Here is a 24187-nt window from a genome sequence, read left to right as displayed (position 1 = left end):
GGGCTAAGGAGTAAACCCTGCATACATCTGAAGTGGAGTCCTTAAGGTGGTTGGATGGCAGCTACTACTGCAGCCGAGCTGGTGCTAAATGTATAGCACTGCTTTTCTTTGGACCACATCAGCAAGGCTGAAAGGAGGCAGGCAGCCCAGGACCTCCATATACACTGCCCAGATTTGCACCTCAGAGAAGTCACTTTGGTGACGAAAATGCAACAAACTTTTACATATCTCACAATAGCTAGGGGTATAGGTGCTTATGGGAAATAATCTTTCAAGTTCTGAACATCAGACGGGGAAATGAAGGCCATTTTGTTTTCCATAAATGTCATCTTAGCCCACATGTCTGTACCTCTAGAATTCATATTGAGTCCCCCTTCCACAGCCACTGCTCAGCTGTAGTAGCAAAGAGGTGCAGCGTACAATTCCACATGCCTGAAAAGTGGTCGCCAGGTCTATTCCAGTTGTAGTTTGTACATTAACTTTGATACAGGTTGTGTTTGAAAAGCAAGTAGCATTATTTACTCTCATACTGTCTCATTCTGAAGAAGGGCATGGATTTATGTACTGTTCCCCAACTCTTTATATAGTGGAATATCTTCCTCACTTTCCCCCACTCTACAAGGACCATATTTGGTGAAGGGATGTGTGGCATGATAACTCGGGATTTCTCCTTCACTCTGTTTTCTATACAGTATGTAGGCCTGCTCTCTAAGGTGGACAAATAGCTCCCTAGGAAAGGGCAGAATGGGCTCTACCCGAGTGAACATAAGAAGCATAGATTTTGGATCAGACCAAAAGTCTATTTAGTTCCGCATTCTGTTATTACAGTGGCCAACAACCGTCATAGCCTTCAATTTCTGTTCCCCAATGACTGGTATTACTAGAGGCATACTAGTGATATTTGCATTCACAAAAGTTAAGGAATATGTTTGGTATCCGTCTGCCTTGGGAGGCAAAGGAGGAGTGCGGGTGAGGTCAAACCATTAAGAGTTACAGCGCCTGCTGTGGCTGTAGAGACCGATACAGGAAAGACATGTTTTGTTGCACCTGGGGCCGATGAAGGTGCTCGGTTGTGCTGATTTCTCTGAAAATGTGTTCTAAATCCTGCTTTATATCCAAAGCATAGCTCTGCTGAAACAAGTTTAAGAACAAATATAGCCTCAGCCTTCAACCAGCTAAACCTCTAAACTGTAGGCCATTCAAATTAGATACAAATTACTATTATATTATATAAATTATTTCTGTGTGTATATATATATATATATTAGTTGTCTTGTTAGTGCAGTATTTAGTGTGTACAACATCTATTATACTTGAGATGATACTCTATCTTGGTTTTAAACATTTTTGACTAAAATATTTTGTTAAGGATTAACAGATTTCTTCAGAAGTCAGTTGTAAACATTATGGTTTTTTTGAAAAGTTGTCCATTTACTAATAAAGGAATCTCTGTGTCTTATCCTTTCATGAACCAGTTGTTTGCTTCTGGTTACGGCATGATACATGTTCAAATTATGGAACAGATTGTAGATAGGTGAAGGGAGATCATCAAGGTGGGTGGTAGGTGACTACCATGTAGCCTAGTGAGAAGAACCAACAGTAAGATTATAGAGAGCATTGTCAGCGGAATTGGTTTCAAGAGGACAGGACTTCCCCCCCCCAGTGAGTGTGAAGCAAGGGATGGAATTAACAGAAATGTGTCTGGTTAGAATCATACGGGTATCAGTGGCATGCACAATGTGGGTGGATCTCAAGGGACCATCTGCCTGAGCCATGTTCTAGAAGTCATCAGTTTAATCAGGACCGCAAAAGCTGATTCTGAAGCCAAAAAACATACATATTCAGAAATATCACATGGTGTGGTCTTCACATGACTATTGTGAATAAGCAATCACACTTGACTGCCCCCACTACTTGGGGAAAATATCACTGCCTATAGAAAATCTGTTCAGTCTGAAGAGTTGATGGTATATAGTTAATGACAAATTGGGTATGATACCAAATGTGGGTTAAAGTGGCTATGTTTATTTGATGACCTTTTTGGGGGGAGGGGTGCCATGTTTGCCCCCCCCCCCGCTCTTCCCCTTTGTCTTCTATGATTTGGGTTATATGCAGGTGTTTTACCCAATGGGTTTCTTTTCTTTTTTTGATGGGGTGGTGGCTCCGAGCATCACCCGTTTTTCTTCTGGGAAATGGGTATTTGGCCGAGAATATGGATTTCCAAAATAGTTGGGGCTCTCTGCCTTTATCTAATACATTGCCTTCAGATGCAGCGGAGGATGCTGCCCCATCCCTAGTGTTGAAAGGAGAGCAAACGGGGCCTGTTTGCTCAGCTTTTGTAAAGAAATAGAAGCGGTGGACCATCTTGTCACTTGCCTCAGGCAGAAAAAATGTCAGGCCAGCAACAAAATGCGGAGGACCACAAGCCAATCCCGGCACTTGTCAGCTCTGTTAAAAACCATTGTCTTGGAGTCTGAGCATCTATCTTCCACATGTTTTTGCCAAACCTCCTTCTTGCTTCTGAACATCTCACACCCCCTTCTGTTTCAAATTAAGCAGTCCAGAATAACTACCACCCACTCGGGTTTCATACTCAGCTTGCCTTCACATCTGAGCCTTCCTTCCCCTAAAACAGATTATGTGCGCTTTGGGAGGAGAGAGTTAAGAATACAAAATAAAATAAATAAATAAAATAAAAAATAAAAGCACCTGACGGCAGACGGAACGGCGTTTCTGTTTGCTTTTGAAAGAGAAACTTCACCCCTGTTAAAGGCACCTTAACGAGTCGCGCTTTGCCACGGTCTCATCAGGCTCTTGGCTGTAGGAGGCGAAAGGGCCGCGGCGAAACTCTGCTTGGTTTCGAAACCAGCGAACTGCTTCTCGTTCGCGCCGACTGCCTGAGGGAAAGAAAGAAAGATTCGCCGCCGCCGCCACCGTCCGTGGAGCCGGCGCGCGGGGTTGTTGTGCAAGAGTTTCCCGCTAACTTCCACCAACTTCCTCCCGAGCCTGGCAGTGGACGAAGTTGTTGTCATCGACGCAACGCCGGCTTCTTATCAGTTCTGCATGCCGGCTGTCTTAAATATATATTTCTATATCTATATATCTCCGGCCTCCCTCAGGCGCGCGGGCGGCTCCGCCCTCAGGTGATTGGCGCCAGAAGAAGCCTCCCGCGCAGCAGCGAGAGCGGGAGGCCGACCTGGAAGCCCCAAGGCGCCTTTTTCCTCCCTTCAGGCGCGCGCGGCGTGGGCAGGCAGCAGCCGCAGGCAAGTGGCGGGGAGTCCCGGCGGCGCCCAAAGGCCGGCTTCGGGTCTTCTCCTTAACCGCGGTCTTGGGAGAATGCCAGAGGAGGAGGAGAAGGGCCGCCCGGCAGCCTTACCTCGTCCCGTCCCTCTCCCGCATTTCTACTCGGCTGCGCGGCCTCCTGGCGCCTCACGCTGGGCCGGGCGGCAGCCCGTTTAGAAATAAGGCCGGGCGTGAGGAAAACGCACCTCGAGAAATCGGTGCTGTTTAAAAACGGGCAGAGGTTGGTGACGCCGAGGCGAGCGGCGCCGGGAGATGATGTAAATAATAATAATGATGATGATGATGATGATGATGATGTATTTAAAAGTGTGGCAAGCTGTAAAGCGGGGCGGGGAGGAAGAAAGGTGAAGAAAAGGTGAGAGAAAGGAGCGTTCCTGAAGTAAGGATGGGTCGTGGTTTTTGAGGTGTGGAAAAGACGGGTGGGGTGGTTATTTATTTATTCAAAGGCATTTGCACTTCTTTAAGCCGGCCTTGGGGTGGAAATGGTGGTGGTAGGTGGGAGCAAAGTATTTCATTTATTACTGTATTGTTAATATTGTATTTGAGTTTTTCAGTCCCAGGTATCAAAAGGCTTGGGGCCTTTCCTGCCTGCCTCTTATTTATCTGTCTGTCTGTCTGTCTGTCTGTCTGTCTATCTAAACACACTGAAATTTGTCTCCTACCAGGTAGCCTAGATGTAAAGTTGGGCTGTTATGACAAGGAAGGTGAGTATATTGATTAAATGGGACAGTAAGTGACCCTGAGGAGGAAGAAGGATTTAGAGGGTTGTGACATACTGAGTGGAGAGTGACGGAAGTGAAAGGGCCAGGCAGTTAAAGAAATACAAGAAACTTTATATTTGGTCCTAATGGGTGGGGGTAGGGGAAGGGGACCCTATTGGTGACACATATGTGCAAGTTTGGAACAGGCTCTATGGTGGTGGTTAGCTGGATTAAGGACCATGTTGGTGTGCAAGGATGTGGAAAGTTCAGGTCCTTCCAGGACAAGGTATGAGGGCACATGTCCAGTTTAGTTTCTTGATGGAAAGAGTGAAGGATATAAATGTACTAAATAAGAACCCTGGACTCCCTTCTCTACATTTATTAGAGCATCGGCTTCCTTCTCTCCACTTAGAACCTTAATATGGTATTAATTATATCCACTTGTTATATAATTTGATACGGTATATTACGCACTCCCTGCCCAGCATCAACACTGCACACACTGTCATTTCTCCCACTTTTCTGCTCTTGCACAACTGTCTCCTGTGCTATTTCATCTCAAGCCCCAGTCCTCTCAGGTGCTTACAACCTGACTATTTTTTATTTTTTAATAATCTGACTTTAAAAAAAACCAATTTAAATGAACCTTGGTTGTTGTTTTTTAAAGGCCTGCGTTATAATCGGTTGAGGGCACCAGAACTTAATAGTATTCCATAGCAGATCAGCACTGTGATTGTTTGGACAGGCAGCTAGCCAAAGATAGGTAGGCCAGTAAAAAAAGAAAGAAAAAAGGCCTGTTACCAATAAGGCATGCAAAACTTGGTTGCATTGTCACTGCTGCTGGTGCTTCCAGTTTGTGAAACAAGTGTAGGGTGTCATTTTTATATTTAACATTTCTATCCCTGCCCACTCGTCTTCCTAGAACCTTAAAGCAACACCATCTTGCAAGGCAGGTTAGCCTGAGAATTAGTGACTCACCTGAGACAAGTCAAGGTTTATAACTAAGAGTCAAATCAGGATTTCTCAAACTCAAAACTGAACAATGCTTTTTTTACACATTTTTTGCAAGGTTCTGGTTGATTTGAGCTATGGATAGGGGGTTACTTTGTGGAGGAATGGGAATGTGAATATTAGAACTCAAATTTGAGTCTTTGGAAGCATTTGGTGTAGTACAGTGTGAGAGCCAGTGTGGTGTAGTGGTTAAGAGCGGTAGTCTCGTAATCCTGGGGAACCAGGTTCGCGTCTCCGCTCCTCCACATGCAGCTGCTGGGTGACCTTGGGCCAGTCACACTTCCTTGAAGTCTCTCAGCCCCACTCACCTCACAGAGTGTTTGTTGTGGGGGAGGAAGGGAAAGGAGAATGTTAGCCGCTTGGAGACTCCTTAAAGGGAGTGAAAGGCGGGATATCAAATCCAAACTCTTCTTCTTCTTCTTCTACAAGGGCTGAAGAAGGCATGATGACTGCTTGGAGACAGTGTTTTGTGAGAATTGTGTGGTGAGGACAGGACGTTGTGGGAGCAGATCTGCAGTGCTGTGTGTATTTCATATTGTGTGCACAGAGAATGAGGTGACTCTAACATACTGAGGGACTTTACATGTACAGTACAGGAGAAGACATTTTGAAAGGAGAAATGAGGCATGTGCTACACTTGTAGCTTAAATGGGTTGGGCAGGGGCAAAAGTAGGCTTTATTTCACCTGGGTCAAAGACCCAGTTTGGCACCCTAAATGCACATTTGCATGCACACTACACAGGCTGGGACCCTCAATGCGCCCCTCTGAAGGCTTCACCCAGGCAAAAAACATGCCCCCCCCCCCCCACAGCTCTGGGTTGGGAGAGGAAATTGACAATTTATGGAGGCCAGGTGAACCTGAGGATGAGGATGCTAGCTGTAGAGGGAATGAAAAGGAACATCCTGTAGGGTTTTCTCTGGGTTTGATAGGTATGCCATTTCAACTGGAAGTTTTTGGGTGGGGAAGAGACTGGTTGACTGCTGTGGTTGTGAGAGGGCCTGTTTGCAGAAATGAGTGGATTGCTGACTGAATGGGGACAAAGTGTCTGTCTGGATAGGTTTGTTAATAATGGAGCAAGAATTTGTCGTGAGGATAGTGTGTGGCTGTGTGATGCTGGGGGTAAATTGTGTGTGTGTGTGTGTGTGTGTGTGTGTGAGAGAGAGAGAGAGAGAGAGAGAGAGAGAGAGAGAACGAACTGCGGGTATAGGGTGATATATAAATTTAATAAATAATAACAATATAATACACCAATCCATTAAGTTTGAGGATCTAGTAAGGCTGCCTGCTGTAAGGATGAATGGGGTGTGGGTGAGACAGTGTGTAATTTGTTGTGGGGGATGGAAAGAAAAAATATGGAAAAGGCTGGTGAAATGCCATAGCATGCCGTGAACGAGAGGAGCCTGGGCTTGGATTGGTAACAGATTCTTTTTCAAACCAGTGATCTGAGGGTGAGAGAACTGGGCGTGGATACTCCGGTTAAGGGAGTAAATAGCCTCTGGGTGTAGGTTTGTAGGGATGCTAAGCAGAAGCAGGACGGAGTCCAGTCTTCCGGGTGAAGCTCGGACGAGGTGGGGGAAGCCTCTCGATGCATCCGTGACTTTGCATCTGACTAAGCTTAAGCTTTATTCCTCGAAAAACTGGTGCCGCGGTAAATGCGTCGCCAGGTTTTCTCGGGTGTGTGTGGTGCGCGCGCGTGTTCCTTCCACATTCTTTGTAGGGTTCTCCCCACCCCATCCCCCGCCGTTTAAAAACAAAAGTGGAAAGTGGGTCGTCGGGCCAGGGCGTAAGAGCGGCTGCTGCTGCTCCTTGCAGCAGAACTACGTCTCGATCGTCACCACCACCACCAGTGCCGCGGCGGCGGCGGCTCCAGGAAGCTCCTGAGGACATGCGAGGAGGGAGGGAGACGAAGAGTGGGAGTGAGGGAGGCGGGCCGTGGCGCAGAGCAGGGTTGTGGCAGGCTGTGCGCGCGCGCCCACGCCTCTCCCTCCCTCTCTCTGGCCGAGTTTGTAAACACAACCCTCGCGCTGAGGTGGGCGGAGCGCGACCGCCCTGCCGCTCCGGATTGGCCTCGAATCCTCGGCGAATGTTTTTACAGTGGCGACTGGGCGGGCGCCTAGCCCTGTGTTTGGAGAAGCGGTCAGAGCGCGGCAGTGCCCTCCTGGCTGGCTGTGTTTTGTGCGTGCGGCGGGAGCAGCGGCAGCAGCAGCTGCAGCGGCGGAGAGCTTGTTCTCCCGGCGCGCGCGCGGCGTGTGTATATGTTTGTGCGCGTCGCCCTCTTCGCCTCTTCCTTCGCGGAGGAGGAGCGGGGTCAGCCTAGGGGAAGTTTCGGGTTTGCCTCGGGATGACTCAGACGCCATAAAGCGTAAGTAGCGGCCGGGGGATGGGTGCGTTTGCGAGTGTGTGTGTGTGGGATGGGCTTGTGGGCCGGGGTCTCTCGGTGTGCGTGCCTGTGTCTCCACCCCTTCTTCTTATCCCCTCCCCCTTTGTGTGTGTGCCCGTCTCTGGGTCTGTTATTCTCCTGCCTTGAGCTCGCTCTCCCTTTGTTGGGTTTCATAGCGGGAAGGGATTTGTCCTCCACGCTCCCGGTCGGGCTGCCGCCCGGTGTCGTTTCCCAGCGAGCACTCTTCAGACCGCGGAGAAGCGACTTGAGCTTGCAGTTGAATTTATTTTCAAGTCACAGCGCGGGTGTTGCCCCCACCTCCCTCTCTCCTGCTCCCCTCCCCCCAAAGCTCCTTCCCAGGCTTTGCCTTTGCATGGCTATTTTCCCCACTACTCCCCACCTTTTTGTTCCGTGCTTGTGATGGTTTTGCCTACTTTTTGTATGCGTGTCTTTAAATTGACATTTTTCTTCAACCTGTTGTTGGTTGCGTCTCAATCGGGCAACGATGGAGCGCTTAGTCAAGTCACGCTAGACATTTTGGAAAGAAAGTAAATAAAGGTGAGTTGGAGCGGGTGGTGGTGTCTCCTCTTGTCTCCCTGCCGGAGTGACCGACTGTGGTTCGTTTCTTGCTGTTCCCTTTTGCCATCGACCGAAACAAAATGTAAATAAGAGTCTCCGTGGCGTCTCGAAAGGTTTCGAAGTGAAACGTTTCCTTGCGTCTTTTTCTTAGCAGAGAGAAGGATTTGGTGGTGGCGAGCCAGCCGTAGAAAGGATGAGGGGAGGGGAGGAGTGAACGGAGGAGCACTTTGCAGTGTACAAACGCTATTGTTGTGACGCACTTTTACAACTGATTGCTCTTGCCAAACCTTCCAGACTTGCTGTGATCAGCATATTCAGTAGAACAATGGAGAGAGAGCCTGGCCGACTTCCCTGTCCTGCACAATCACGGCATCGACTGCTCACTTAACATTTCAACACTGTATCTGATCCTCCTGTCTAATGACTTGGAGAGGATTGGTGATCCAAGTTAATATTCCTTTTTTTTCCTTTCTTTTCTTAGCCAGTTGAACCACCTCCTCCCTCCCCCACAATCAAACTTGGAATGCTTGCTCAGCTGGCTAGCAAGTTTTGTCTTCAAACTTTTGTTGTACTTGTTTTTCTTTTCACCAGGAGAAGCTTTTTTTGTGAATGATGTTGGACTGGATAATACAGGTTGACATCTTCAACAGTGCTCACTTTTATTTTTAATTCTGGCATGCTGGTTAATTTGTACATGAAAAGGGGATGGAAAACACACAGTGGTTTGTATTTGTATTGTATTTCTTAATGACTGCACTGCAATTCCACCACTATTAACCTAGACTTGAGCGAACATTATGTGTAATTTCAGTTGCCTTTCTCTTTTTCTCCTTTTATTTTTCAGGGGGAGAACACAAATAAAAGGCCCAATGGCAAAACAATCTTCTGATTTAACTTCTGAGTGCGGTAGAGAGGGTGGACAATTGCAGCCTGCTGAAAGGCCAGCTCAGCATTTTCGGCCTGGGGCCCCTACCTCCTTACAAACTGTGTACCAAGGTAATCATTTGGGTGAGCGGGACACTTCATCACCCAGTAGCCCTCAGGGACCACTGGCACCACCCTCCAGCCCCAGTCCGTTTGCTACCAGATCCCCGTTGTTCATATTTGTGAGAAGATCCCCACTGCTGTCCAGATCCTCCAGTGGGTATTTCTCTTTTGACACCGACAGGAGTCCTGCACCTATGAGCTGCGACAAGGCCACACAGACTCCGAGTCCCCCGTGTCAAGCCTTCAGTCATTATCTAAGCGCAATGGGTAAGCTAGACCATGGTAAGAAACATTTCCACTTGTGTTCTGAATTCAGCCTGCCGGTGAAGCTTGCATTTTTGTGTGTGTGTTTGGCCTTATATGAACTCTGAAAGGGGGTCAGTTAGTGCAGTGTAGTGGTTGAGAGACTGAACTGTGAGCCATGAGGTTCACCAGCTCAGATCTTTCCTTTGCCGTGAACTCGCTAGGTAGCCTTTTGCAAATTACATAAGCACAGAAGAATAGCCATGCTGGGTCAGATCGGTTGCCTATCTGGCATGCTGTTACCCACAGTGGCCAACCAAATGCCTGTTGAAGCCCAGAATCAGGACAGATGAAATAGCAGTCTCTCCACTTGTGCTCTCCAGTAGCTGGGACTGAGAGGCATGCTATCTGTGGTATAGGGATAATATAACAGTGTGGTTTGACAAATTTACTGAGGCAATTGTATGTAAAATGTTTGGAGTACTCTGAAGTGTTAAATAAATGCTAGGGATTACACACACCCTGTATATGCTATAGGAATAGTACGCCAAGTAGTCAAAAAGAAACTGCTTTTCTGGGATATTTTCCAGTAAATCAGGAAGTTGCTGTATATTAAGCGGCACTATGATTCTTACACCCTTTTAGAGTAGTCCTGTAATTGCAGTGAGGCTACTCTGGAAGAAGTAAGGGCCAAGCTGCACATGACGCTAAATGTGCCACTTATAACATGAATGTTTTTACCATACTAAACAACTATGGAGTAGGGGTGATTAGGATTGGCACTGTGGTGTGCTGGAAGGGGGTTGAACAGTTTCCTCTGGCACAGTCCCGATGAGAGTTGCTCCTGTCTGCTTAGTATTGATCCTGGAAGTGAAGCTTTCATTGATGCTAATGGAAACTTTTTTAATGGAGCAAATAGTAGTCGGGTGGGGAGACTTTCACTGGACTGCAGTAGTGGTGGAAATGCTCCCTCCAACACATCCCCATCAGCCCCCGCCCCTCCACCGTACCTCTTAGCCACTGTTTTAAAAACATGCAGAAAACTGAAAACGATGTGCTTAGTGTCCTATGTAACTTGGTCCTAAGTTGAAGATTGTCATCAAAACATCTAACCTGCTGCCTATGCTTTTTTCAGCCATTGCTTAGAAGCGCAGGAAGGTAGCATCTGCTTGTCAGTCATCACCCTCCACAAGGCACTAGACATTTTTCAGGAATACACAAGCAGTGGCACTCTTGACTGGAAGCTACACCAGCTTCCATCCATGGTGGCCATCTGCCATCTTAACTTATCCGAAATGCAATTCCTCTGCCTATAGATCAATGGAATCTTTTGGTGTCCCATGTGGATTACAGATCTGTGAAATTATAATGCCAAAAACCTATGTGCCAGGGCGTTGCATTTTGCATGACTTAAAATGATGGACAGTCACCATGGATGGGAGCCAAGTTTGGCTCCTGTTCAAAGGCAGCACTACTACTCACTGCTGAAAAGCATCTGGGAGAAGGCCATGAATGGTGATGCAAATGGCTTGGACCAGTGAGGGGCCACTGGGACCTGTTCTGGCCAATTGCTGGTGCCAGGCATGCAGTGACTGGAATTGGCTTCTCACTGCATATCTGGTTTTCAGGTGTTCAAAAGGTTAGATTACCTGTAAATTGCAAGATTTGGAATAAGTGAATACTGAAAAGTTCAGGCGATTGGTATTGGCAGCCCCATGTCTAACCAAGTCTAAAATTAAGAGACTGCAGTGTTCACTATGAAACAAACTTGAACCCTCACACTGATGATGGGCTGCTTCAGATGTAATGTTTAGACGTAGTTTGGTGTTCCTTGAACAAGCCTAGGTGAGTTTCAAGCCTTTGTGTTCCCCTCTCCCCTCTGACACAACTGTGAAGAGGAGTTCGGAAGCTTTCATTTCCATTTGAGATGAACCGCAGGCTGGCTTGCCATGTCACCTAAACCTGAAAAACTGGTTAATATTAACTATGGTTTGCTGGAAGAAGCCAAATTCAAACCATCCGTTTCAGATACTGTGCTATGAACTTCTTGCAATGACAGGGAGTTGAGCTAGGTTACCTTTGGTGGCCCTTTCAATTATGGTTGAAATTAACATCAGTTTAGATGTTCAGATGTAATGCTAGCTGGTTAACCTACAATGGAAGTAAAAAACTGCATACAATAGCTTATCCTCACGGTTTTGTGTTAAATGTGCAAATTCTCCCAGTGGGATGTAAAGATCACTTCAATCAAGGATGGGTGACCCTCCAGTTGGAGGGTCTTCAGCATGACCAAATGGTCTGGGATGATGGGTGTTGGAGTGCAGCAGCATCTGGCAGGCCAGCAGTTACCCATGTCTGTCTGATCTAAGTCATCTGAGGGAAGGGGCGGGGGGCCGCAGAAGCTGTTAAGTCCATCCTGTGAAATATGCTTCAGCATGGTGGGTTTCTTCTTCTTTTGAGTGCTGAGGTAGCTTGGGAGGGAGGAGAAATAAATGCTCCTTTTTAATGATATTTTTTGTGGTCTAATTTTGTGTTGTACATCATTGAACCAGTGATTATCAAAAACTTGAAGCGCAGACATTCTCTTAAGTTAGTATACTGCCAAGTGTGTATATACCTTTTAAAATGGTTTAGCTCAATATTGCAGGCATGTTTATCTTCCCATTTTTACCATGGAAACTGAAGGCACTTCCTGAAAATTCCACCAATCAGAATCTAGAAGGGAGAAAAATCCCTTGTTTGCTATAGCCTCTTACTGCTTTGATATTTTAAAACGTATTGGAGCTTAATTTTCCAGCTTAGCTGGAAATGTAGAACATTCAACAGACTTGGGAAAATACCTATGCAGCCTATTGATTAGGTGATAAGGTGATGACATTAGTAAAAGTGGTGGTTTCTCCTTCATTGGAGGTTTTTAAGCAGAGGTTGCATGGTCATCTGTTGTGGCGGTTTTAGTTGAGATACTAGCATTGTAGGGGATTAGACTATGTGATCCTTGAAGTCTAGTTCTGCGATAAAGCAGAATTTGTGTGCAATCTGCTTGTAACTTGTTTTATAAAATTACTGCTGAACTGTACAGAATAGTTGTTACCATTTCTGCACAACATAAGAGGCTTTGTTGCCTTTTAACAGTTGTATGATGGTAGAAATTCAACAGAGGAACAATGCTTCTTTCCCTAGTTTGGAGATCAAGTGGTGGGGGAGAGCTGACTTGTTTAATCTCCATCCGTAGCTGTTTAAATACTGTACAGAGAAGCTGCAGGGTTGGGTGGGGAGAGGTGGTAAGCCTAGGAAAGAATGAAGTTAAAATGTGAAAAGGGACTTTGTACACTATTGGAAGGCAAGCATGTAAATAAACAATGCTTCTAGCAGCATATCTCTGGTGTTTATTTTAAGGAATTTATATACTGTTTTTCATCCGAACTTCACAAAACATTTTTACATAAAAGCGTGAAAGCAAAAAGCATCAACTAAAACTATACGATAGAACAGCAAAGCGATGCTGTTATGGAGAACTTTTTTGAAAGCTAGATCTCTCCTTCTTTCAGGGCACTGTGGTTCCTGAGTAGCCCAGCAGTGGCAATTTGAGGAGAGGGAGCCCACCTTGCTTGGAACATTGGGAGGGTAGATGGCATCATTGTTTAAGTAAACAGTTTTACCAGAAATGGGTGCTACTCTGGACTTCTTATTTATTTAGATTTTATTTCTATATATATTGAGCAACCAGGGAATGTGACTACAAGTGATGAAAATGTCAAAACATTAGTTTTATAATATATGGATTACCTGCTTAACCTCTCCTCCTAAATGGCAACCCAGCCCAAAAGTCTGAACATTTTTGTGGCAGATGGACAGGAGGATTTAACAGCCTCCTGAGGGAAAAGAATTCCAGAGTCCTGGAGCAGCTATCCAGAGATGCCACCTGGTATTCCTGGTGACTTGGCTGATATTTGATCACTACACAGATGTGTTCAGCTTATGTATCAGTGGTATTGTAGCACAATCCTGCACATGTTGCACAGACCTAAGGAGCCAATGGAATGTATACCTCTGCTAGTATAAATGGGATTGCTGCTTGAATCTTGTCTTGAGCAAAAGAGTCTATAGTTCCTGCATTCCTTTTTACAAGCAATAGATTTATGCTGCTGCTGCTGCTGCTGCTATTGTGCTGATGCATTAGCACAGTCCTTCATTGGTAAGTGAAGACTACCAAGGGAGATTAAGTTCTGCTTTGGTGCCGCTTCTGCCTCCTTCACATGTACAGTGGTACCTCGGGTTACATAACCTTCAGGTTACATACGCTTCAGGTTAGACTCCGCTAACCCAGAAATAATGCTTCAGGTTGAGAACTTTGCTTTAGGATGAGAACAGAAATTGTGCTCCGGCGGCAGCGGGAGGCCCCATTAGCTAAAGTGGTGCTTCAGGTTAAGAACAGTTTCAGGTTAAGAACAGACCTCCAGAACGAATAAAGTACCCGAGGTACCACTGTACTTAGAATAGAATAGGAGGCGAGAATATGCCCAGTCTCCTATGCACATCAGAAGGCTATGAACCCAACTGCCTGTGCTTGGAGTTGCTGCATCTACCTTGCTTCTGCAACTTCTATAAGGTCTATCCATCTGGAACCTTATATCATGCTGCAAGTCATACATTTGTCTCCCCGCCACCTTACCTTCCTTTTTCCTTCTTGCTGTGGGCATGAATGTGAACTGCTAGCTGAACCATTTGTATGTTTTTGTGAAGGTGTGGCAGAGTCACTTATCAGTTTCTTAGCAATATGTGATCTGTAGCTAAGATGTGCAAACTGGCCATGACTTGGTGGCTTCAGGTATCCAAATTTTGTTTTATAAAGTGGGAAAGCAGGTGGCCTTGAAAGTGTAGTGTGACAGACCTCCATTTCAGACGGAGGTAGTGCACATTTTGGTTATTGTTCTTAGATTTTTCCTGTCTGCAGCTAGATACCTTTTCGTAAGTAGTGCTGCTTTGACAATAAGGGTTGCTCCTGATTGTTGTTTGCCATGTATGCATGACAGATCATGCAGAATGAAACATTCAGAATTCACTAGGCAAGCTAGCAGCACACCTGCTACAGCAAGAAATCTGGGTTCTGAAGCTTAATCCTATGGCCTTTTATGATGACCGTATGCATAGCAGAGATTTCACTTTGTATACGGTTTCTTCTCTTCACTACTAGCTTGTGAAGGTTTTTCTTTTTGTAGCTTCAGGCAAAGTTTACATCTCAGTTTACAGTGATGAAGGGGAGGGGAAATTTCTGTGTTGTGCAGTTTATGTAACCACTTCCCTTTCTTCATATTCCAGGTGAAAGTTGATTTTAAGTTTTACTTGTTTTCAGTAGAAGTCAATTTGTTTATATGTCAATTTTAAAAAGTATAGTATTTGTGAAAAGGAGACAAAACTGCATGTTAAACAGTCTGTTTGAACAGTAAACTCAGATATAGGTCATTGCAGTACAAAATATGTACACAGTGGTTACAAATGTGCAAAGCATCTTTATGGATCTTATTCACTGTTTTTTTGGCATTAGTTACATTGCCCTGAAATAAAAAAGGGTGACGGGTGGAATAAAAAATGGGTTAAAACAAGCTTTATTTATTTATTTATTTATTTATTTATTTATTTATTTATTTATTTAGATATTATTGCAAGTTTCACAAGCTCACCAGAAGAGAATGCTTGGTTTGGACAGAATATGCAATCTTCAGAGATCTATAGATTGCTGTGAGATATTGTTGTTTATCCTAAATTATACTCCCCTTTATAGCATTTCCTTTGTGTTTGAGAAAGGAAAAAAATCTTGCTCTTTAATTCTTTTAGAAAGTCATGAAATGGACTCCATTCCAAACATAATCTCATCCTCCTAGAAGTTGACTTAAAACTAAGTCAACTAAAGATTCTTTCGAGCACAGCTTAGTACAGATTGAGAGCTGCTATTCTGTGAACAGAAGGGCTCATTTCATTTCTGAAATTCATTCTATTCCAGCAGGCTTCCCAAAGGATGAAGTGGTGATGGCAGGTGATTTTCAACTATATCCACTTGCCCTCAGTGGTCTCCCCCACTGGTCTGGATGGTACCCCAGACGGTTGCAATTTTTTTGGGGGGGGGCTACAAGAGGAAGGAGAAATTGTTGAGAGTCATCTCTCCTGTTCTGCCTATACAAGAGTCCAATTAGTGGAGTTCTGCTCTTGGCAACTCTGGATTCAACCCATTGTATAGTTGAAGTTCTCTGGAACCATAGCAGCTAAGGCCTTGATTGTGTAGATCAAGCACCCCCAAACTCAGCCCTCCAGATGTTTTGGGACTACAACTCACATCATCCCTAGCTAACAGGACCAGTAGTCAGGGATGATGGGAATTGTAGTACCAAAACATCTGGAGGGCCGATTTTGGGGATGCCCGGTGTAGCTACTACATTTTAGGGTATAAGTTCTGTTTCATAACTGAGTGGATTCTGAGATTAATACCTTTTAGGGAGGGCAGAAGTATGAATGACTCATGCATCCTCTTTTTGGAGTTCTGGTGTAACATTTGAAGAACGAAGGTGCACATCTGGTGCCTGCATCTAACCGGGGGAAGAGATGTTTGTTTGTTTGTTTGTTTGTTTGTTTGTTTTGTTTGTTTTTTGTTTCTTTTCTTTTCGGATAACATACTTCAGGATCCTAATATCTGAATTACATTTGGGTGGTATCTTCAGAAATGTGATTTATTTAGATTAGAATCCATGAGAAGATAACTTGTGTGGAGGCATAGTTATGTGAGCTACTCTCAACCTTCAACCTTAAGTCAAACAGGCTAGACACAGCTGTATCACTTTAGTGAGAAGCAAGGTCTAAATGACTGCAGCAGCATGGACAGCCCTTTAGGTAGTTTTTTTTATTATAACAAACAAATAAATTTTTATCCTGCTTTTCTCCTGGGATTCAGGGTGGCTTACAAATAAAAATACAAAACACAGATAAAATAGAAAAGTGATAAACAGAAAATACAATCATTTTAAAGCATTTAGTCATTAATAATATTCAAACCATATAAAAACAAATCTTATAAAAATAAGAATAACGACAACAATATGAACATCACAGCACCAGACCTTTCTTTAAAAACAGTCATTCCCTAAAGGTCTGTTGGAATAAAAAGGTCTTCATGTGCTGGTGGAAAGACAACAAGGAGGGAACCAGTCTTAACATCTCTAGAAAGAGATTTCCGAAGTCTGGGGGCAGCCACCAAGAAGGCTCTTAAAAAAAAATCTAATGATGGGCATTCATATTGTATAAGCAAGCTGTTTGATTTCTTTTTGTCTGCATCATGTACATGCAGGTGTTCTTACATATAATTTTTTCTACTGGGTGTTTATTTTTATATATAAATTAATTTAAATAAATAGTGGGTGAATCGAAAGTGTCGTAATTTGCTTGCATGAGTTACACATTCTGTTACTCCTTTGAAATCTTGGGTGCTAGTCAACTAATTTTACTCTAGAGTAGGCCTATTGAAATGAATGAGCATTACTAAATTAGGCTTATTAATTTCAGCCTGAGTGAAACATAGTTGAATACCACCCCTATTTTCTTCAGATTTAAACTTGTAGCATGATATTGTCCAAAGGTGCTTTAGTCTTTCCTCCGCTTTACAGTATATTTTAAAACTCTTCTTAAAGGTAAATGCCTTTAAGAGGCTAAGGAAGTGCTCCTGCTCCTGCTCCTGCTCTGTGCTTTCAAGATGGGGCTGGAAATAACCCTTGCCATGGGGGCAGCAATTGGATTGCAGCCAGCATTAGTCATGCTCTGAGTAGACCCTTTGAAATTAATAGTCATTACTAACTTCAGTGCGATATTTTCAGTGGGTCTACACTGAGCATGACTAACTTTGAAAAAAACACCATAATTAATATCTTTTGTACTGGAAACAACACTGCACGAGCATTGTAGCTTTTACCATTAAGTTTATTTTAAAGGTTAAAGCTTCCTCGAGCTACCTTGCATTATTGTAAGCTTACTAGGACACCCACCCCATCCATCCCACACAAGCAGGTGCAGAAAACAATATAACTCATAATCTTGGTTGGAATTACTTTTATATTTTGTATGTTGGATCAAAGTCAGGTCTTTGCTATATAGGAGGTATGAACATAGTAGATTTGACACATGAACTGACTAATTGTGAGTTTCGGCAGCATCTTTAATAAATGTGTATTTTTCACTGTTCCAATAAAGGAACTTCAGCTGATTTTAATGGAATGCAGCTTGCATCAAATATAGTTGTTGCAGTGTTTTCCTTTCCCACTCCTGGGATGCTGCTGCTACACTTCCTGGAGTTCACTAGAGGTCCTTCTGACTCCAGTCCAACATGTGCTGGCAGCTGGAAAGAGCCAACGTTTTGCTTGCTCCACAGGCAGCTAAATGACCTCTCAGCCAACTCTCCTGCTATTTCTTGCTCATTCTGCGCTATTCTGTGGAGAAAATCAGGGAGGAGATGGCGTGAGGCGGAAAGTGGGTTACTCCCTGCAAGTGGTTTGCTCAGCTTGCCTTAATATTCATCCATATTTAGCCTGCAAAGAAAAAAATATGCAATGTTTTTCTTACCTATTTTAAGACTTCCATATTCTAAAGAAAATTGAATGGTTTCTTAGTTGTGAATTTGGGATGGGATTGATATGCTTAGTGATTTGTTATTTGAAATATATGTCTCTATAGCTCTGGAAACAAATAATAATAGGTTGTGTCTGGGACTTGGTCTGTAATCGAATGTAGTGAAACTAGATATCTTGCTGCAATTCTGGGTGTATACGGCTTAGAATAATGAAGCACTTAGTTGAACTAGCTTTGTTGCTAGTGATATCTAACATTCTAAGTTCTGGCCTTGATGTGAGAACTTGCTTGTGTTAAGTTGTGTGGGAGAATCTATAAAAAAGATGTGGGCATTTATGAAGGCTTGAATAGATTTTAACAAATCAGTGACGACTGGCATTTAAACAAGTTTTCAATTTGACACATAGACTAAGAAAAGAACCCTAAAGAAACGGGAGAAGAGAAAATAGTTTTCCCCCAAACAATATTGCTGAAGTGGTGGTGATTTTGAGCCGCCTTACACTATCATTATTGTGCTTTAAGGTTGGTTTCAAGTAGCGTTTGCAGAGAAGAAGTCTTTAGAACTTACCAAGAAGTGTGAGTTGTTAGTTCTCGCAGCAGTTTGTGGCTGCTTCCAGAAGCCTCAGGATGTTGTTAAAAGTGTGACTCTAGAGCTGGACACCATTTATGAAGAGAAGTAAGTAATTTAAGGTAGCTGGATATATGCTGCAAAGTCTTTTTTTGACATTTAAAAAAAAAATGTGGGTAGGGCTAACTTGGATTCATTATGTATCTACAAAGATTGAGGGAAACTTTCTCAACTTTTTCTGAAATTTTTTTCTGAACTTTTTCACATCTTTGATACATCTGTGCTGGAATAGGGCAGTAAACATCTGTTTGTTGATAAAAATACATATTTGACAGAATTCTGTTTACATTGTATAGTACAGCTTTGTATGGTATATGAGGTTTTTTGGTATAGACTAGTTTCATATTGATACTGTGCTGTCAACCTCAACTGCACAGAAACTATGAGTCAGGCATGGTACGAAGATTTGTATATTTAGTTTCTGTGTTGCTAAAGGCACTCTAGTCTTTTACGGATGTTCTCAGCAATTTCATGATTTAAACACTTTTTGATTAAGTGAAAGTTGAGATTCTCTGTTTCCAAACAGGGACTTTAAACCAAATATTGCAGCTATTGTGATGCAATATTGCAATATTATACAAACAATAAGAATATGAGGAATATTTACTTTTCCTGTTGTGCGAGTATCTATTTGAGATAAATCTAGAACACTGATGGAAATAATTTTGTTGGTAAAGGAAGTAAGCAATTCATTCTAGAAGCATAAAGAGCTCAGCTGCGTTACTTAAGATTTATGGCTTATGGCATGTTTTATGTGCTGTCTTCAATGTGACTACATGAATTGTCATATTCACATGAACAACGTCAAAGTCTTCCTGACGTCTTTTATTTCTCTTCCAAGAAGCCAACACTCCACTGCCTAGTTTACTTTTTTCTGTGTTTTAATGTGAATGCCAACTGTGTATATATTTTATCACCCCCCCAAAAAACCCCCCCGCATCTTTTAGTCTACACTCTGAGCTGTATAGAACTTCTCTTCTTTAATACAAAGAGCACAAATGAGCTGTCTACCACTTCCCTATTGGAGACTCTCATGTTATGTCAGTAGTGCCTGATGGGTGTAGAACATCTGCACTTCCTTTTAGATGCTCAATTTTATACAGGAATGAACCCATATTGGGGGCACAAGGTCCTGTAAGCCTATTTAGATGCATACTGCTCTCCCTATTCAGTATCAGTCTGTACTGTGCACTACTGCCAAATCTATGAACTTGGAAATCCTAAGCTAGCTAGCTATCATCATTGAAAAAACATTTGTCCCTTTTGAACCTCTTGCATACCTGTTAGAAAACATTTTGATGATGTGTGCCGCTGTTGTGTGAGAGTAACACCATTGCATCACCAGTGTAATGGCTCTGATGATGCCCTATCTTGTTCATTTGTGCTGGCACAGTTTCAGAATTGAACAGTTACAGCTGAGTCATTTTGCTGCCAAGCAATGAGTGCTTGTAAAACGCTGTCGTATGAGTATCTTTGCCAGCAGAGGAACTTTATGTGGTAACAAGGGAGAAAGCCTCCTCTGTGGTGGCACCCTGAATACCCTCCCCATAGATTACAACTGGTGCTTGACAATATAATCCTTTCAGCACCAGGTGAAAACCTTTTTTCTATTACTTGCTCAGACATTTTAAGTGTTGGTTATTGTATTAATTAGCTCTAGGGGTTTTTTTAGCTGCTTCACAGGCTATTTTATTGATTGATTTGTTATTACTGTATGTGATCTAGTTCTGATGAGTTTAGTCATGCATTTTGCACAATGCCCTGGTATCTGTAAGGATGAAAGTTAAAACCCTTTAGAAATTAACTTAAATTTGATGGCCAATGTTGGGCACTCAGTGCTGGACTGGGTAGATTTTCCTGAGCCAATCCCATTGAAATTAATGGGTGATATTCAGTGTTAGTCACTACTCAAAGTATGTCTGTTAAACTAAATGTACTTGCACATCTTAAGCCCATGGATTTCAAAGGGTCTGCTCTGAATATGACTTGGTTATCAGCCACTGAGTGCTGTGATTGGGTACCTGGGAAGCTGGTGTGTTTGACTGTTTAAGTCTCACCAGTGGAGATTGTCTAAAGCACAACTCAGGCTCTCAAGATCTTGCATGGTGTGTCAAGAGACAAGTGGTGCGGAGTATGCATGTTGGGCATCCTTGCTCTGCAGCTATATTACATGTAAAACTTTTGTATAGTAATACTGAGGGAACAGAACCTGCATTGTTTGAATATGGTTTCAGCCATGTGTGTTTCAAGTGGATCATATTAAATATGAATGTTGATATTGTATCTCCACTTTGCATTAGCTAAATGACTTGATGCTACTGATCGTAGATCTTGCAGTACCACAGAAAGTTCTTTATGAAACCCTCAGATTGATTTCACTATTAACCACATGAAACATTATATTAATTTCTTTACTTCCAGAACCTGTCATTTGAAGTCAATATAGTTTTTGATATGCATGCAGTCCCTTAGGTCCCATGACACAGTAAGATTTCTTAGGCTAGTTGGACAATTCTGCTTTTGTGTGCTTATGTGAAACTAACATCTTGTCAAGTTATGAAGAAAGTCTAAGCAGGTGGCTTTTCAGGAGAAAAGAACATCTTTCTTCCTGGAGGACCTTGGTATGTTGAGACTTCTGTGTAATATGCAAAATGGGACTTGCCAGTTTTGAGTGTTTGGTTTAGAAGTAATTTTCTGCCTTTCTTTCTGATATAGAACTTCGCTAAGAAGAACAAACTGTTCTTGCCAAAATCTTAGAAGCATTGTTATTTTTCTAATAATTCTTGACAATTGGGTAGTTTTGCACAGGCAGTTGTTGGACTCAGTCTCATCAGCTCCAGTCAGTATGGCCAATCATTAGGGCCATGTTGTAGTCCCCAGTGACATTTGAAAGGTCGCAGTCTCCTCATTCCTGTCCTACACCGATGACTTCAAAATCGGCACACAGTAAAATGCTAAAAGGTGTGGATCTAAGCGTGGCAAATAAAATACCAAGTGTGCACAATTTCCAACACAGAAATTACTATTGCATAGGAAACTTGTTTTCTGTGTGAGAAACTACTATGGAAATGTTGCAGCACGTTTTCCAGTGCAAAATGGCAGTGGTGCCTTCATCTGATCAGTATGAATTTACCCACGTACCTCTTGGCTACTCATAAACTGAGTATGAAGTGTGGTGGGAAGAATTTGTCTGAAATTGTCCATTATTTGTCAGGCTGCTGAGGCACCTATCTGTATATTTCCCGCTGGCAGGGTGAGATTATTTTTGGCCAAGTTTGCTATAAGATTTGGTTCTGCTTGGTCTTGTGGCAGGAAATGCTAATGGGTAGTTAGATGTCCCTTTTCACCACATTTGTGGCTCTCTTTAGTGCCTGTCAGCTTTGCCAGTTGAATTTTCTGCCTCGGGCATCAAAGTTTTTTAGCTGGCACTGGGTGGCAATTTGGGGTGTGTGTAAGTTACATACGACATGGGGTATCAGAATTTGCTTGAGTGGCATTTGTAGCTTGAGATTTTCCTGGGATTTTTCTTCGTACTGCTATGGAGTGAAATGGATCTGGGCCATTTGGAGTAGGAATTTGAGCTTTTGTTGTGAAGAGTATGTGTTCTTTTTAATCATTCCTTGGTGTGAGTGTGACTTTAGTGCTAGATTGTTATTTCTATGGCTTGTATCCTAAGTAGTGCTAAGTCTCTCATTAAGTTAGTGTGCTGATTTACACTTTTGCAGTAAACTCCTCCCCCCCATCCTTTGGAGTAGATTTGGGGAGTCAGGGTGTGGGGGGAGTTCCATTGCACAAGCCTAAATCCTTAGACTCACTCATGTCTTCTCCATTATAAGCCTTTGACAACTGCACTGATTTCCATAGGAACTGTGTGACTAGTTTGTGGTCCCTCTACATTTGTACATTTGGATTTACCTGCTCAGGTATGCTTTGTGATTATCAAATCAGAGTGAAACAGTTTAATTTTGTGCGGTGTGGGAACAAATACTATTTACTATTATAACATGTCATCTGTGGAGAATTCTCTCAAGATTTGCTATGGCAATATCAATGTTGTTGGTTGGCTCCCCACACTTGTCTTTTAAAAGGTCTAGAAGATTAGGAGCAGAGTAAGCCCAGTATTGCAAGGACTTTACTGAATGAAATTCAGCAGCTAAGCAAGTGAGTAAAATTGGGCCTGATGCAAAGTCTGTTTTGAAAACCGATCGGGTATTTCACTACTATAATGTGAAAACAATACATCTGTAAGCCAAGCAAATGTTAGTCTGGCTCTGAAGTAATTTTTCCATACAGATTGAAGCCAGGCGCATTTGCTTAACGTTTTCACTGCTCTGCTAGCTTTTGATTGTTTTGAGATTGGAAGCTATGAGTATTCCCTTATGATCCCTTTATGGTTTTAATGCCAAGTTTGCGGAATACTTTGTGTAAAAAGTGCTGTCACGCTTGCTTACATTCTCATTTCATGTTGAAGAGGGGGTGGGGGAAGTCAGGCTAGGTTCATAGAACTGAAAAGCCACTCAAAAGGTAATCCCACCAGAACCCCTGCAGTGGTAGTACTGTGTTGATTGAAATAATCTTGGATAGATGTTCATACAGTCATCTCAAGCGCTGATATTTATGTGCCGAAAGCTGTTCATTTTGCTCTCCAAATTATGTGGTATTTCTTGCTGTACATGGTTAGCATTAATATCTGCTGCTTTAGATTAATAATGCTTCCTTGTGTAAAACGTGCATTAGAATACACACTCTATTTACTTGATTAAGGATCATTCTTTGTAATGTCACTGCTAAGGGATACTACTTCAAGCCCAATTACATTACATACCCAAGTTCCCTTCATAAACAAAGGAGTGCTGAGAGTAGTTGAAAGGATTTGGATGGTGCTCTAATGTGGGGGGAAGAGAGTAACAGGGCAAACAGCAGTTTGGGTTGTGTGTAATTTTTAAGTTGGGAAATTGAACTGACTTGGGGCTTATAGTTAACCCATGCTCCCTGCACCGTAACTGCTATCCAAATCTCTCACATAAATGTCTGTGCCCACCCATACATGGGAAGCTGCATTCTGAAGGAAAGAAACCTTGTAGTTTGGCCCTAAGGGTCCACAGATCCTAAAGCGGCTTTTTAAAAAAAGCTAACAATTTTTTTCTCCCACCTTATGCACAAGTAAAAAACAAAAGATGCCTTGTTCAATTGGAAAACTGAATATTTCCTCATTGTGCACTATGATACTTCAGTGCAGTTAATCATGGGTTCTGAAGTGCACATTGCATTCTCCTTGCTGAAAAAGGATTCAAATATTTCCATTTAATATTTGGTTATAGAAAGGCATGTGTTCATATTTTAAATATACAGCTGTAGTCCAACCTGAAAAGTAGCCGTGTAACATAAGGGCCACCTTGGATGTCAAAAACATAGTTACATATAAATCCCTCACGTGTGTGTCTGATTTAAAGTGCAGAAGGGGGCATGTAGACATGGGGTATGGAATTCCTCCCCTCAAGCACAACTTGTCTCTCTGCATTTTGTCCCCGGATGCCATTTTTCTCTCACTCTGTCTCCAGTGTGGGAAATTGGTCTGGCTGGGAGAAAAATGGCTAAGGGGGAGAGGCTGTGTGAAAGCCAGTGGCAGTCATGTGGAGAGTTCTGTTACTCTCACCCTTGGGCACATAAAACCAGAGAGCTCCCTCCCCATCTTCTACATAACTCTGGCAGACCCATGCTGGCACGTATAGACTGGTCTGCGATAT

General features: G+C 43.0%; 2 protein-coding genes across 17 annotated transcripts in view; one reads left to right on the top strand and one right to left on the bottom strand.

Annotated features, from left to right (window-relative positions):
* LOC310842037 (uncharacterized protein) overlaps nucleotides 1–24187 on the bottom strand; it is a 292099-nt gene that overhangs the window by 1534 nt on the left and 266378 nt on the right. For 8 of the 14 annotated variants that reach the window (XR_014562784.1, XR_014562785.1, XR_014562786.1 and 5 more), the window contains 2 exons: nucleotides 23622–23718; nucleotides 16077–17772 (listed from right to left, as the gene is read on the bottom strand). The exons of 1 other annotated variant lie outside the window; for it this stretch is intronic. Coding sequence is in view for 2 of the 13 variants with exons in the window: in XM_083733897.1 (XP_083590023.1) it covers nucleotides 23680–23718 (39 nt within the window). In the remaining 11 variants the exon portion in view is untranslated. Of the gene's footprint in view, nucleotides 1–8433; nucleotides 12493–16076; nucleotides 17773–23621; nucleotides 23719–24187 lie in introns of those variants that run through there. 5 more of the 14 variants (XM_083733900.1, XM_083733898.1, XM_083733901.1 and 2 more) reach the window with 4 other exon arrangements.
* The window catches only part of BCL2L11 (BCL2 like 11), a 98498-nt gene that overhangs the window by 55130 nt on the left and 19181 nt on the right, over nucleotides 1–24187 (top strand). For 2 of the 3 annotated variants that reach the window (XM_083733834.1, XM_083733833.1), the window contains exon 3: nucleotides 8820–9229. In XM_083733834.1, coding sequence (XP_083589960.1) covers nucleotides 8820–9229 — 410 coding nt within the window. Of the gene's footprint in view, nucleotides 1–8819; nucleotides 9245–24187 lie in introns of all 3 variants that reach the window. The other variant, XM_083733832.1, reaches the window with a different exon arrangement.

Source organism: Podarcis gaigeae (assembly GCF_964106915.1).
Source record: "Podarcis gaigeae genome assembly, chromosome: 3".
NCBI classification, from domain to species: Eukaryota; Metazoa; Chordata; class Lepidosauria; order Squamata; family Lacertidae; genus Podarcis; species Podarcis gaigeae.
Note: the sequence above shows the minus strand (reverse complement) of the source record. Positions and strands in the feature narration are given on the sequence as shown.